General features: G+C 44.0%; 1 protein-coding gene across 3 annotated transcripts; it reads right to left on the bottom strand.

The window, feature by feature from the left end:
• Positions 1-242: 242 nt before the first annotated feature.
• Positions 243-8880, bottom strand: LOC123249571 (keratin, type II cytoskeletal 5-like). Of its 3 annotated transcripts, none has more exons than XM_044678638.1 (10): positions 8329-8880; positions 7384-7598; positions 5348-5408; positions 5137-5232; positions 4298-4462; positions 3508-3633; positions 2992-3212; positions 1929-1963; positions 813-923; positions 243-764 (listed from the first exon to the last, which is right to left on the bottom strand). In XM_044678638.1, the coding sequence occupies exons 1-10, from the start codon at positions 8878-8880 to the stop codon at positions 637-639; spliced, it is 1710 nt and encodes a 569-aa protein (XP_044534573.1). In that variant the 3' UTR covers positions 243-636. The 3 variants fall into 3 exon arrangements, with proteins under 3 accessions (XP_044534573.1, XP_044534574.1, XP_044534572.1); XM_044678639.1 differs by having other exon boundaries at positions 816-923; XM_044678637.1 differs by having other exon boundaries at positions 243-923.
• Positions 8881-15875: the final 6995 nt, after the last annotated feature.

Raw genomic sequence — 15875 nt, 5'->3', positions numbered from 1 at the left:
GGCAAAATCCCACCTCACTCACGTGAGAGGCCAGACATCTTTCCCCTAGACAGAGCTTGGACTGAACCACTCTTTTTTGAAATCACAAGATTGCTTTAGAGGGCCCCAGAGAGAGACTTGGGAATTGCCCTACCCCAAGGGGAGAGAAGCCCAGATTCTACTGAACCAGAGCCGTCCGCAATGTATAGGTTTTCTAAGCAAGCATCCCCAATTGGAAGATGCTTCTTATATCTTTGGCCAGACAGACGGGAGGGTGTGGTCATAGCTTTGGGCTAAGTGCTTAGGTGAGTGAAGTGAACTAATGAGTGGAGTGTGGAAAAGGAGGATAGCGATTACTTACAAGGCCTCCAAGGTTCATTGGAAAGCATTTTCTGATGGCCTCTGGCCAGGCCGGGAGCTAACAACCAGCGATGAGGGTGCTAAGTGCTGGAGGCGACCAGGAAGGCTCGTGAATACAAATCACCCCCGAGTCTCGTCTAGACTAAACTCTAGTAGAAAGGGCGGGAGAGGGGGAGCTGGAGATAGGAAAGGAGAGAGTTACTTGGCTGCCATCCAAGCTAAAGAGGATCCATCAGGCAGTGGCCTTGGGACAAAGAGAGCTGATAGACAAGTGAAAGACACTTGCTGAGAACATGTTTAGCTCTTGAAGCTCTTCCGGCTGGAGGAAGACGTGGTGGTCACGAACTTAACACTGGAGCTGCTGCCCCCACCTCCGCCCAAGCTAAGCCCCAGGCCCCGGCCGCTGCCGGAGCTGAAGCCGGAGCCTCCCACGCTGAGCCCACCGCCGCCTCCGCTGGAGTAACCGCCGCTGCCACCTCCCAGCCCTGAGCCAAGGCCGTAGCCGCCGGCAAAGCCGTAGCCGCCGCCGCTGCCGTAGCCACCGCCGCTGCCGTAGCCGCTGGACACGCTGGACGTGACAACAGCTACAAGAAAAAGGGAGAGAAGAGATGAGAAGGAATGACGTTTGTTCAGGCATCCGTGTGGCGAGGAAGAACCCTGCTCAAAGGGTGAGAGGGACAAGGATGGAAATCTGCATTCTAGGACTGCTTCCCCACCCCCACGCCATCCCTCTCACACTTGATACACAACACGGGCTGGAGGGAGGCGGGGGGGTCGGGGGGAGGGGGTAGTTCCACTCCTTGAGTAGACTTTATTATTGCACCCATTTCTTGGGTGAATCTATGCACCATAAAAACTCTCCAGAACTTAATTCATATATAGGAGCCTAGCTTCTGAACTGGAGCGCGTAAACAGCACTCAGTTCAACCCTTTCCAGATGAGGAAAATGACTAAATCGTAGTCACACTACGTGCTTCTGTTTCTAGGCCTCTTAAGCATCTCCAGTTTATTCAATTCAGCAAGTATGTATTGGGTCAAGCCATGTTGAACCCAGTGTAAGCTCCATATGGTCACATTTCTCAAGGAGCTGGCACGTGGTGTCAGAGACGGTTTCTACACCTTTATTTCTGTCTTAGTATCGGTTCTAAGGCAGAAGAGCGGTAAGGGCTAGGCAATTGGAGTTAAGACAGCTACAACATGTCTGAGGCCAGATTCGAACCCACTGAGCCACCTAGCTGCCCCAAGGTTTCTGAGTCTTAAAGCACTTTCATGAATGTTATCGCAAGTGCTCCAGTTTGTAAGGCAAGTATTACTATTCCCATTTTGCAAGGAAGAAAACTAAGGTCCTGGGTTGCATAATTTGCTCAAGGTCCCTTAGTAAGCCAGAGACAAAAGGGGAATAAGAAGCTAGGCTTCCTCCCTCCTCATCAGAGCTCTTTTTACTTCCCTACATTTCTTCCACACTTCTTCCCAAAGTAGACATTTCCAAGTGGTGTGACTGCTCCCTAGGCCCCTCCCTGCCTTCAAAACCAGAACCCAGGGTCTGATATTAATAACGTTATTGCTACTGTTCTGAGCAAGATACTTACAAATATTGACTGGATTAACTCCCTCTCCACTCAGCCTATAAAGAACAAAGACAAAGAGGAGAGATTAGAACTAGACAGTGGAATTGGAAGCAGCATTAGGCCAATGGAGATCATTCCAAAGTCCCAAGACTAATTGATAAGATGTTTTCTGTCCATCAACACTGAGAACTGCTAGAGGGCAAAGACCCACAAAGCATTTTATATGTTTTATCTCATTTGATTCTCCCAATTATGTGATTTGAGAAGTAGGGGACATCATTTCACGCTCATAATAACCCTACAAGGTAAATGTTTTTATTGTTCACATTTTGCATATAGGGAAACTGACATTCAAAGTGTTTAAATGACTTGCTCAAAGTCATATGACTACTCTGAAGAGGGATTTGAACCCAGGCTTTCCTGACTCCAAGTCCAGAACTCTAGGCACTGAGTTCAAGTGTAGACATTTCCAAGACACACTGAAGTGGGTTTAAACTGCAGCAAGAAAGGAGTTGGTTAGATCTCAGGGAACATTTTCTGACAACTACAAATCATTTCCTCCCAGAACAGTTAACCAAAAGGAGATTGTGACAACCTCCTCCCTGGAGATCTTTTTGGATCCTTCTGTTTTGGTTTCTGGTTCCCTAGAGGCAGGATGCTGGATCTGGGAACCAGGATAACAATTCTAGTATTCTCTATTTCAACTTGGAAGGTAGTTATGGAAAACAACTTGTAAAGTCTCGGTCAAAGCAAAATTTCTCTACCAGTGAGACTCTTAATCCCGCATAGTATGGAATTTAAAAATCCAGCCAGCTTTCAGTTATCTGCACCAAAGGAGGTGGCTAAAAGGATAGCCTGTTTAACTGAAAACAGTAATGTAAAACTCCCCAAATATTTGTATTTGACCTGTGGTGCTGAGAAATAAATGCTACTTTTTTAAAAAGCTGGTTTTAAAAGAGCCCAGTGAATGTTTGATAAGAAGTAAAGTGTTAACAGGATATATGATTTCGGCTTTAGATAAGACTTTTGGGATTTGGGGATTTAGGATGGAAATAGTGAAAGAGGAGAGTAATGAGTTCCTTACCTGCACTCCTCTCCCTCCAGCAGCTTCCTGTAGGTAGCAATCTCAATGTCCAGGGCAAGTTTGACATTCATCAGCTCTTGGTACTCGCGCAGCTGGCGAGCCATATCCTGTTTGGCCTTTTGCAGGGCATCCTCTAGCTCAGCCAGCTTGGCCCTGGCATCCTTGAGGGCCAGCTCCCCACGCTGCTCAGCATCAGCAATGGAAGCCTGCAGATTGGCACACTACAGAGAAGAGATAAAAGTGTTTGGGGTGGGGCATAGAGGGCAGGATCTAGCCTTTCTATTTTTCCTCCTGAAGAGCTTAATTTAAGTCACACAGACCAGAATGGATGAACCCTAAACGGACTCAAGGTCATGTGTAGTTTGGGAATTTGACACGGTGCCATGTGCCCAGTCCTGAATGAATATGGTTATTTATTTGAGTGTGTGTATGCGTGGAGGCGTGCCACACATATAACAATAGGAATGCCCACAGATACTTGCACCCATCACCCATCTTCTTTCAACAGCACTCTACCTGCTTCTTGATGTTGTCAATCTCAGCTCTCAGCCTTTGGATCATCCGGTTCATCTCAGAGATCTCATGCTTGGTATTACGGAGGTCATCTCCATGGCGTCCTGCTGTCTGCTGCAGCTCCTCATACTGGTACCCCCAGGAAAGAAGAAAATATTTAGTATAAACATGGAGGAAAGGCACTCCTTTCTTGAGGAAAGTCTGGCAGAAGGAAACCTTGCTATCTATAAGCTGTTGTCTCAACTCAATCTTGAAAATAAAAATGCTTGAGGAAGTTAGAATAATATCCCTCATTTCTGTATACTTCAAGGCTCGCAAAGTCACAGTATCATGATTGAGAGAAGTCAAGTAGTATTAACTTCATTTTGTAAATAAGGAAACTGAGGCAATTCATTCAAAATCACTATCTATAAGAGACCGGGCCAGGACTCAAACTAAGAGTTCATGGAGGGAACAGATAGGGAGAGGCAAGAGGTCCTGGATCCAGATGTGACCCCCAGACACTTCCTAGCTGTGTGACCCTGGGCAAATCACTTAATCCCAAATGCCTACCCTTTATGGCTCTTTTGCCTTGGAACCAATACTTAGTATTAATTCTAAAGTGGAAAGTAAGAGTTTAAAAAAAAAAGTTCATGCATACTGCTGACCCCATCTTTGACTTGGTTCCCTAATGGTGCCATAAATCCTTAGAAATTTCTTTCATATTTCCCCGGTTCCTTAAGCAATAGTTGTCCAGTTCTCTTAGGTTTGTTCCTGAATCTTGAATTTCCATTACTAATCAGCACTTGCTCACCTTAGTCTGGTACCAAGTCTCAGCTTCTGTTCGGCTGCGGTTGGCAATGTCTTCATACTGAGCTTTAACCTCAGCAATGATGCTATTCAAGTCAAGGTTACGGTTATTGTCCATAGATAGGACAACGTTGGTGTCAGAGACATGACCCTGCATCTGAGAGAGTTCCTGTGGAGAGATATGCAGTCATATAACCTGGGGCTATGCCATCCAATATCAATCCCCTTTATACCTTCTTCTCATAAGAAACACTTATAGCCCACATTCAGAAGTTAAAGAAAGTTAAGGGAGCAACTGAAATCTTGGCTGAAATAATTCTAAGAAATTTCAAGATTCCAAACATTTTCCAACATAGTGGTTTTCAAATGTTTATATCTAATGACTTCTTCCACCACTCTTCCCACCAAGGGTTTCCATAACCTCTCAGGTTATCTTACTTCTTCTCCTCACTAATAAAATATAGCGTCCTATGGACGGGACTAGAAAGCAGTCCTTGAGTCAGGAGATCCCAAGGATCAGTTTTTGATCTTAAGGAAGGTTTCGAGCTCTGATGCCCTATGGCCTATGAAACTCACTTCCAAGACTCTTTCCAAAGCACGGTCATTGGGAGTGAATGAAGAATTCCTTTCAGGAATATAAATGCCCAGTAAACCAAAGTTGGGGAATTGCCTAAGTTTGTGCCTAGGCATATTTGAATCTGAGATAAGATCATGTTAGTCTCAGGATGTGGGGTTCCATGTACCACTAAAGCTGGTAGCCCTTAATCCTCAAAGATTTTAGCCACAGATGAAGCCATCAGTTGCCCCACCCTATAGTATTTCATTGAGGAGGGGGCTCATTACCATTTCATAGAGGGTTCTCAGGAAGTTGACCTCATCACCAAGGCTGTCCACTTTGGCTTCCAGTTCCACCTTGTTCATGTAGGCAGTATCTACGTCCTGGAAAAACCAAAATAGGCAATGCTGGACCAAATTTTCCATCCAAATTGCTATGAGCCACACCTTGTACCAAAATGTAACTTCAGGCTATAGGTACGAATTAACCCATACCTACCTTTTTGAGTATAACAAAGTCATTCTCAACTGTAGTACGCTTGTTGATTTCATCTTCATACCTAACGGAAAAGGGAACGAGATCAGTTAACCTGGTATAGTTAACTTTGAGGCACACAATTATACCTTCTGTGACTATAAAGAGAGTTGTCTCTTCTATTGCAGGATGTCTATTTCTCATTTCTTCTTTACTCCACTTGGGGAGAGAGGAGGGGAGAGTAGAATGGACTCTTTGGCAGAGAGGGAGGAAGTAGTCATGGCCTGAGCCCTTCAGTGTGAATCTGTCTTCCCTGTCTGCTTGGGAAGAGTCATCCGTTCTTCAGCTGCCCACTCAGTCTGTCTGCTACTAATCCAATTAATATAAGAATGTAGTAATGGATTCTCTATCATTTTTTCCTCTTATCCATGAAACCATTAACACTGATGCATCTAGTTTTTCATAAAGACATCACTCAGAGCATTTCGAGCCCTGAAGGCTATCAAATAGGATCTTAAAATGACAAATATAGTGTTTGAAAAGACCTTTAAGAGGTCATAGTCCAACTCCTCTATTACTAAGGCATCAGGAGGTCAGGAAATTTGCCCACAGTCAAAAAAAGTATTATATTGTAGAGAAGGGTGGGTTTTGAACCCAAGTCATGAGACTTTAAATCCAGAACTCCTTCCACTAAATCATGCCAACTCCCTTGAATGAGATAAAAGAATCTAATCGAATCAAGATGAATACTATCCCATTTGATTCCACATAATTTGATTCAATTCAAGGAGAACCAGGAATCCAGCTATGGGTATGGTCAAAAGAACAGTCTTGCATATAAGTGCTTAATGTCAGCTTCCTTTGGTCATCCTTCCATCTTCCTAGATATGGGGAAGATTTTTATTGTGTGAAAAATCTGAATGAAAGTTGTTAAGGGACAGGGACTTTATAGTCTGTCTGTATTATAAGGGTGTGACTCTTATAGTTGCCAGAGATAAGCCCTAAACTGAGTTATTAGTTTGTTTTTTTCATATATGGGCATGGATTTTTTAAAATTGCTACATAGTACTAACGAGGGCACATTCTTCCATTTCCAGAGGTAGAGAGCTTACTACTGAGAATTGGGGAGATAGGATGGGGGGGGGGGGCAGATACCAAGTAAGAGGACTTAGAAACAAAGGCACTTCTGTAAGAGATTCAAGATGGGGCAAATACACTGTGATGCTCTGTACAGTGCCCTAAACATTATGAGTACCTAACATAAAATATATGTACACTGTAGAAGCTGAAGTTCTGTCCAAGGCTGGTTGCTCATTTGTTGAGAGTTTTGGGAGGAGGAGACATATGAACTGTTGTTAGGTGCTTTCCAATTCAGGGAGTCTATGGTTTTATGTCTAAGGTATATAATTCCTGTTGTGAGCAGGAATAGGGGAAGTTGGGCTGGCAAAATTAGAATCATCTAGAAGCTCCTAGACATGACTGGGCATTTTTTAGACTGTTGAGTTCTGAAGTAGAATACTAAAAAGGCAACATATAGAAGACTAAAGGATTGTGGATACCAATTCCCTCAAACTACATAGAGTAAAAATCCAAGGGCTGGAATTTGTCTCAAGATAAGGCAAACCCTTATCATTCTTTACCCTTTCTATTCTTTTGGCTCCTTTGACAACACAATCCCATGCCACCTCATTCCCCAGCCCAGGCCCAGAGACTGCTAAGATTATGTTAGATAGGAAAATAGCCTTCTTCACTCTTATTTCTTATATTCCCCCTTTCTTCTTCCTACTAACTTCCATTTTCTCATGCCCCATTAATAGCTAGACCATCAGTTTCTGGAGAGGAGGAACCACAGTGCTTTCCATGGTACTCAGAAGAAATCCCTGAACATAATTCCAGACTTATATTCTATATCTGTCTCTCTTTGTCTCTCTGAGTGTCTGTTTCTGTCTCTCCCCTTTTCTTTCCCCTTCCTTTCCGTACCTCTCCATCATGAACTTCATCTGATTGTAGAAAGGCAATTCCCCTGCCCACCGTACACACAATTAACTCCTCTAACTCACTTGTTCTTGAAATCTTCTACTGTATCCTGCATGTTCCTTAGTTCAGAATCCAGGCGGCCCCTGTCATTCAAAATACTATCTAGCTGCCTTCTGAGATTACTGATATAATTTTCAAAAAGTGGCTCCAAATTCTGCTTCAAGGTCTTGTGCCCCTGCTCTTGGAGCAATGTCCATTTTGTGTCCAACACCTTATTCTGCTGCTCAAGGAAACGGACCTGGAAGCCAGAAGAAAAGACTATTTCAAGAAGAATATACAATACTTGTATTTTTTCCCGAGAAAAATATCTCAAGGTTCCTGTTTTCAAGTCATCAATCATCTCTCCCTCATTCATTCTGTCTTTCTCTACCTCTTTGCCTCTCTTTACACAAACACACACACACACACACACACACACACACACATGCACGCACGCAGGCACGCACACACAAACATCTTCTCCTTGCCCCCATTCCATGGGGATACCTAGAGGGAGGTCAAGAAATGGTCTTTGTTTTTGAGGGCTTCAGTATAGTGAGAATACAAGGAAAGACAAGTGAAAGAGATACAAAAACAAAGTAAAGAACAGCTGGACAGAACTCCTAGGCATCTCTTCAAAATGGAGAGTAAATGGATTGGCATTGCCTACAAAAGAATTTGCTTATACTTCCATGCCACCTGACCAGTATTCAAAGCTTTGCCCACCATCTCTCTACATTACATAGATAAGTCTACAACATCTGGATTCTGGGAGGAGCAGACAGTGAAAGTACAGCGACTGTTCAATCTTTCAGGCTTCTAATATAGCAGGGGAGGTAGAACACAACGACAGCCAAATAGAAATGAAGCGAATGCACATTCTGTACATGTTTGGCTATGGAATAAGCTCCCCTTCATAGCCCTTCTCACTTTTACATTTATCCCAGAGTCACACCAGTATAATGAATGAGCACCAGCTCTTGTCTCACCTTGTCAATGAAGGAGGCAAACTTGTTGTTGAGGGTCTTGATCTGCTCCCGCTCCTCAGTCCTCACCCTCTGGATGGTGGGGTCAATTTGGAGGTTGAGGGGAGCCAGGAGACTCTGGTTGACAGTGACTTCTTGAATGCCACCAGGGGGGCATACAGGGAACCCGGCACCCCCATAACCTCCACCGAAGCCAGATCCACCACCGATCCCAAAGGCACCACCAGCCCCACCTCCAAAACCAAATCCGCTACCAGCTCCTCCACCAAAGCCATATCCCCCTCCTACTCTCCCTCCATAGCCACTCCTGAAGCCACCACCTCCTCCCATGGAGATCCTCTTGGACATTCCAACGTTGTAAAGGCTCCGGCTGCCAAAGCCCCCTCCAGAACCACCAACACTGATGCGGCTATAACCACCGCCACCACCACCTCCTGCCCGGGACATAGAAACAGAGCTGAAGCTGGTCCGGCTGACAGAAGGGGTGATTGCCGAGGAGGCACTGAAGCCACGGCGGCCCCCACTCTGGAACGATACACTTGATTGCCGAGACATGGTTATTCAGGTAGCAGAAGGACCAAGTACCGGAGAAGTTTTAGAAAGAAAATAACAAAGCTCGGAGGAGGAAGGAGGCTCTGTTATCCGAGGAAGCAAATCTTCCCCCTCCCCTTTATATCCTTCTAAGGGCTGGGCTGGGCTGAAAAATCTCTTACAGATCTGAATGATTAAGTGGGTTGGGCATGCCTGGGGGGCAGCTGTGAGCTCACCCCTCTCACACCTGCATGGTAGTAGGGGATACAAAAGACTCCTTCCTGGCAGTCTTGGCTCATTTAGAAACAACCCTGCCTTGCAGCACCCATATGTCAATAGCACCCCAACAGGCTTGCCAAGTCCTTCTCTCCCCATCAGACGCTGGGAGGAGGTTAAAGAAGATAACGCCAGAGGGCAAATGGACACTCTTTCAGTTTGGAAGGGGAGGCCCTTTCAGAGGCAGGGTGACTTTCCAATTTGCTCTGGATAGTGGCCTAGCATCATAAATGATGATTTTTTTTTTCCTGTTTGGGGGAATCTCAAGAAGTGATATGAACTTCTCCACTGGGAAAAGACGCAACTATCCAGTGATATATATTGTAATAACCAGCTGTTGCTCTTTTCCTGAGGGAAGGAGCAGTTAGGGACTTAAGTTCTTGAAACTTTCTAGTAGGCTGACATTAGCTTTTTGCCCACCTTAAGATAAGTTTTCAGGTATCTTAAAGTAGGATAACTTGGAATATTAGAAATATTGATCTCATCTGGGTTCCGATCCTGTCTCTTCGCTGCTGCTTGGGGTACATGTAGGAAATAGCTTTACTTTATCGGGCTTCAATCTCCACATTTGTAAAATAACACAGAATGGGCAAGGTAAATCCTAAATACTATAAGTTCCCCAAAGCAAGATGTACTAAATCCCATGCTCATTCTGCTCTCCCTTGATTTTCCTGCTCCCATCTCCAGAAAAGAACTCCAATTTATCCAAACTTCCTGTATGCATGCCCCCATTCATTGCCCACCCTGCCTTGACTCAGTTCTCTCAAAAGGAACCTACTCCATGGCACCTGGCCGTTATTTGTACTCAACCAGGAACACATGAGGAATGTCCCGTCTCCCCAACCTATTTACAAACAGCACTGAGGCACCCAGAACCAGTCATACATCTCATTCTTTGGCCTTGGGGGGAAAGGGGGCTCTTTTGCCCCCCTTTCCCCTCAGGTATGTTCTAGCAAGTATCATTCCACAAAAGGAAGAAGTGAATCATCTTATGTGTTGATACAGGCTGAAGGCTGCCATAAACACATACCTGCAGGAGTTTTCTAATCTCGCCAAAAACATGTTGAGAATCTGTCTACCTGTTATAACGGCACACTGCGCTGCCTTGCATGGCAGCAGCTGATTATGAAGTCTTTAAGTTTGATCCAAATGAAGGAGATGATATTCCTACCAAAAGTGCAACTCAAGTTTGGGGGCATCAAGAAACGTGTACACAATAAATTCACTAAAGCACAGGACTGTTTGTTCCTTTGGCTATTATATTCTCCATTCTTAAGCACATTATATGTAGCTTGTACATCTAACTCTGAGCCTGGAGAGGATTACCTGAGTGGATAGAGGATCTTCTTCCCTCCCTCCCTCCCTTCCTTCTTTCCTTCCTTCCTCCCTCCCTCCCTCCCTTTCTCTCTCCCCCTCTTTCTTTTTTCTTTCCTTTTTCTTTCTTCTTTCTTTCTTTCTTTCTTTCTTTCTTTCTTTCTTTCTTTCTTTCTTTCTTTCTTTCTTTCTTGTATGGTTTCAAGGAAGAAGAATGCAAAGGGCTAAGGAATGAGGATTAAGTGACCTAGGAAGTGCTTGAGGTCTAGGTTTGGACCTAGGATTTGCCATCTTTAGGTCTAGCTCTCAATTCTCTGAGCCACCTAGTTTCCTCCAAGAGAATCTTTGTTGGTGTTCAAGAAAGAGGGACAATTAAAAATGATTTTTAAAACTGTGGGTAGGGGGAAGCCGGGTAGCACAATGGATAGGGTGCCAGGCTCAAATCTGATCTTAGATACTGTCTAGCTGTGTTACTCTGGGCAAGTCACTTAACTCCTAATTACCTAGCCCTCACCACTTTAGAACAGATAGTATTGATTCTAAGACAGAAAGGGTTTTTAAAAAGGAACTGCTCTTAGTTATCCTACCCCCTGTTTTTAATCTACCTTTCCCCATATGGTGCCATAGTCTCTGACTCTTCTCATTATCCCTGCCCACTCTACCCTACCTCCCCAAAGAGAATCTGAGCTTGTTGAAGATGTGGTCAGTGGGACTCTGGCCATAGGTTAGGTGTTGGTGGGACCATAGGATTTAAAATTGAGTTAGGGTTGGGGGTGGTGTTCAGTGCAATCCTTTAGGATTTACAGGTTAGGACTGGGAGGCTTAAGTAACTGGGATGAGGGTATTTCATAATGAAGTTAAGGTTTTAAGTCCCTGGGGAAGCCTAGGAATACAGTTCAGTCTCAGGCTCCAGCAGCTGGCTCCAGAGAAGCCAGATCCCTGTGAAATGATTCAATAGCTGGTTGGAGGTTGGCCCCAGTAGCTCTCTCTGCCCCTTACTCAAGAGCTGTGGTGAGAAAGGAGCTGACAGAGTAAGTTAGAGAGACAGACAGAGCTGCAGTTACAAGTCTTAAGTCATGAGGTTCAGGCCACCTCCCTGCAGAGCTGTTGGATTTCCCAGGTGTGGAGTGTGCTGAGTGTGCTTTTTTTCAGCAATTCTGAGAACCAGAGTAGCTGTTTGCTACAGTTTGAGGCTTCAGGGCCAGAGAGAGGGTGGGGAAGAAAGACTATCCCCACCTCCACCACCACCACCACCACCATCCCTACCACCATCCCTTCTTGAAGCAAGATCATTCTCAAGAGGATAGCCCTAGGGTGTCCAACAATCTAGGAGAATTGGTCCCCCTCCCCAAATACAGACTATAAGGCTTTTCCCATTCATCCTAGGATCATAAGCATGCTCACTGTTGCCTTCTGGGGGGAGTCCCACCCCTGCTGGAACATTGGGACATTCCCGTCTCCCCATCGTCCTCCTAGCTGTGTTATTCATAGGCACAGGAGGCTCTGAAAAAAGAATGTATTCTGTTTGGGAATGACAAGAGCTTGCCAAGGTCTTGATTCAGGTGCCACTAAACAGAGTCTGAGAGGGTGGTGGGTAAACTGCCTCCTATTGTTTGGTGCCTTGCTCTAAAAGAAGAAGGCAGTTGCTTTTCTGTCCACAGAGCAGTCTAAGCAAATCAGAAGTAAGCCAGAACTTTAGAAAAAGTGCAGGATGACCTGACCAAGATGAATAATACAGATTGTCCTACAGGCACTGGTACCAATACCCTCTGGGGAAATTCCCACCAGGGATTGGCAGCTTGTTCAGGGAAGTTAGGACTTCAAGGAATCTTAATCCAGTGGCCTCAATTTTCAAGACAAGAGACCTAAGGTCCAGAGATTTGCCTATAAAGACACCGGTAGTAAGTAGAGGTAAACACTGTCCATAAACCCATATTCAATGTCTATGTTGAACAACATACATTTCAATGCAATTTAACTGGCATTTTAAAGTCACTAAATCAACAAGCAAGTTCTGGTCTAAGAACAAGACTTACAAAGAAAGGCAAAAACAGTCCCTGCACTCAGGGAGGTTATAATCTAATGGGGGAGATAACATGAAAAGAACTATGTTCATACAAGATTAATAATAATAATAATAATAATAATAATAATACAGGGGGCAGCTAGATGGCTTATTGGATAGAGAGCCAGACCCAGAGATGGGAGGTCCTAGGTTCAAATCTGGACTGAGACACTTCCTAGCTGTGTAACTCTGGGCAAGTCACTTAACCCCCATTGCTTAAGTTTTCCCACTCTTCTGCCTTGGAATCAATACATAGTATTGATTCTAAGATGGAGTTTAAAAGAATAACAGTACATGTAATAATAATAACTAATATTTGCTTACTATGTGCCAGACATCTTATTAAGTGATTAGTAAGTATAACTTCAGAGTAATCTCAGAGAGAAGGTACTAGATGAGAGACAAAGGGAGCCAGAGAAGTCAGGAGGTGGGAATGGCAAGAAAAGACATAACAGGCATAAGGGAGAGCCAGCCAGCATAAATGAATAGAGTATATAGAAGATGAAGTATATTCAAAGAATTGCAAGGAGGCCAGTGTCACTGGATTGAAAAGTATCCTCTAATGAATTTCCCAGTTGTGGAGTGTGCTTTTTTTTTTTTTTTAGGAGGGTAACCCTAAGGCAACCAACAATGATTGATGGAGACTTGGTGTCCTCTGAAAAAAATACAGACCTTGAGGCTTTCCCCACTCACCCCAGGATCACAAGCATGCTCACTGTTGCCTTCTGAGGGAGTCCCACCCCTACTGGAATTTTGGAACATTCTCTTCTGCACATCCAATACCCCATGCTAGAGACTGGAATGAAAGATGAGAAAGGAGCAACCATTCCTATCCACAAAGGAATCGTTGGCCCATGTCCCTGAATTCAATTAGAATCTAAATCAAAGTACTCATGTTTAAGTCCATAGTATCAATGCTTACTAGACCTTAGACAAAACCCATAACCTTACTGAGCCTCAGTTTTCTCATCTATGAATAGGTCCTTGCAAGGAAAGCTCTTTACTCCAGAGTGCTTGAAAGGATAAGGAAATATAAGCTTGTATTGCACTGATGGGGACATGGGCAGACATGCATAGGACACCGAGACAGAGATAAGCTGTGCACCACCCATGTTCTGCACTTTCCTTTCCAATTGAAACATTCTGTGATGATTCTATAAGGCTTTGCTGACTAACAGCCAGTTCTGCTCCACCCAATCTCTTTCCATCCTCCAGTCTGGATGGCTGGAGAACTCTGAGTAGCACCTCTTGGCTCTCTTAGGGCTCTTCTTTATGTTCGTGTCCACTCATACCCCTCATTCTCCTCTCATAAGCACAGGAGTTCCTTGGTATCATGTTCCTGCTCCCTGTAAATCTCTGTGCTTTCCCCAACCTCCTGTGTCCGTGGCAGACCCTTGCACCCGCACAGTATAATAGCAAAAAGCTGATTTTTCTCTCTTCAGCATTGGTCACACCTCTATTGATCTCTACCCTTGGGAGTCCTATCAGGAGAAGGCAGGGGCCCCCTCCACTCCAATCTGACTTCGTTGTTTTTGCAAAGCTCCTATTCCGTTGGAACTTCAGCTGTAAACTGAGTTCAGGTTGATGAGTCAGACTATTCATTGGACTAGTGGCTGGGTGCCTGAGCCAAAGGCAGCAGGATGGGGAGGGGCAGGCAGGAGCCACTTGCCAGTCACAGACAACTGCTAACAAAGCTCTAGCCTCAGGGGGGAATGTGAATGAATACTTTTCCCTGGCTCCACCTAAAACTGGGGGGTCTCTCACCCCTATCTCAAGTCTCAACTTTAGACTTAACATGAATCCTTAGAGCTTTCAGTCTCAGAATGGCTTTTATGTGGATGAGTAGGTTGGGAATTGTTATGAGAACTTTATATGATACAAAGAACTTGGGAATTGCAATTTGGAAACTTGGGAATCACAAGAACTGAGTTCAAGTTTTGGCTCACCATGACCTAGTTTTGTGACCTTAGGCAAGCCATTTCTCATCTTTGGTACTTAGTTTTCCTATCTTTAAGTTGAAAAGGATTTCTATGACCACTTCCAGTTCTAATATTCTATCATATTGTCTATTTCCTGCAAACTAGGGTGAGCTGTAGCGCTGTGGTAGGATTCTAGGAAAATTAGCCCACCTCAGTGAGTTTTTAGCTATATGAAGGAGATGTGCTTTGAGATCACACAAAGAAAAATAGTGGTATAAGTTTGGTAAGAAGAGAGACCTCAAGATCTTAGGGGGGAAACTGAATAGAAATAATTGAAATAAAAATAAAAGAGGCAACATTTGGAACTTAGATTTGACACAGTCTGTAGAGGAAACTTGCTGCTGGGATTGTTAGATTACTGATGGAAAGATTCTCCCATCCCAGTTTGTACTAGTCGAAAAGAAACAACCCTGAAAAATAGTCTCACATTAGACTAGTCTTGGTCCTAATTCTGCCTGAGTTTGCTCTGTGACCATAAAACAAATCACTTAGTTTCTATGAGTTTTGTTTTCTCTATGTGTTCCCTGGAGAGCAAAGTGCCTGGAGTCACAAGAGAGATGCAGCAAGACACACAACACAACTAATGGTTTGGGGGTCTCTTAAGGGGTTACTCAAACCCAGAAGATTTAAATGTCATAGATGGAGTAGGAGGAGCAGGAAAAAAAGCATAGGGGAAAGTGCATAAGGGAATCTGGATCAACTTTAACTCTTATTACTTAGACATAGCCTTTGATGGGAGCTAGCTGTATGAGAACTTAAAACTGAGTGCTGTGCCTTTCTTCCAACAGGCCCCCACAAGTCTGAGGAATGTTTTTCCCTCATTTGGAAGAGTGTTGTGCCAATGGTGTACTAAGCCCTCAGAAAACCCCCCCTTCCGGCTTTGGCTGATGAGAGCTATGGGCTGAAAACCAAGAAGGGGAGAAACAGCACATAATGAAATCAGTTCTCAATTCTCCCTGTTATTAGAGAAGAACAGTGGCATAAATAACCCCAAATTAATAAAAAAAATTTCTGATTCTATCTGGAATTTGTTTTTTCTTAAACTGAATGTGGGTGTGTTTGATTAGCATGGAATTTACAACCCTTAACACCATGTAATGAAGTCTCCTAGTAAGAATATGATTCTAAAGGATCAAGAAAGCTGTTTTGCTTTCCTATTCTGATCTATTAAACAACTTCTTCCTCTTACTCCACCCTTCTCCATTGGAGATGGACACCATCACCCTTTAGACTGATGTGAAATACCAGTCTGAGTAAACATTCTTTCTTTCTTTCTTTCTTTCTTTCTTTCTTTCTTTCTTTCTTTCTTTCTTTCTTTCTTTCTTTCTTTCTTTCTTTCTTTCTTTCTTTCTTCCTTCCTTCCTTCCTTCCTTCCTCCCTCCCTC

Source organism: Gracilinanus agilis, chromosome 5 (genome assembly GCF_016433145.1).
Source record: "Gracilinanus agilis isolate LMUSP501 chromosome 5, AgileGrace, whole genome shotgun sequence".
Classification (NCBI taxonomy): Eukaryota; Metazoa; Chordata; class Mammalia; order Didelphimorphia; family Didelphidae; genus Gracilinanus; species Gracilinanus agilis.
Note: the sequence above shows the minus strand (reverse complement) of the source record. Positions and strands in the feature narration are given on the sequence as shown.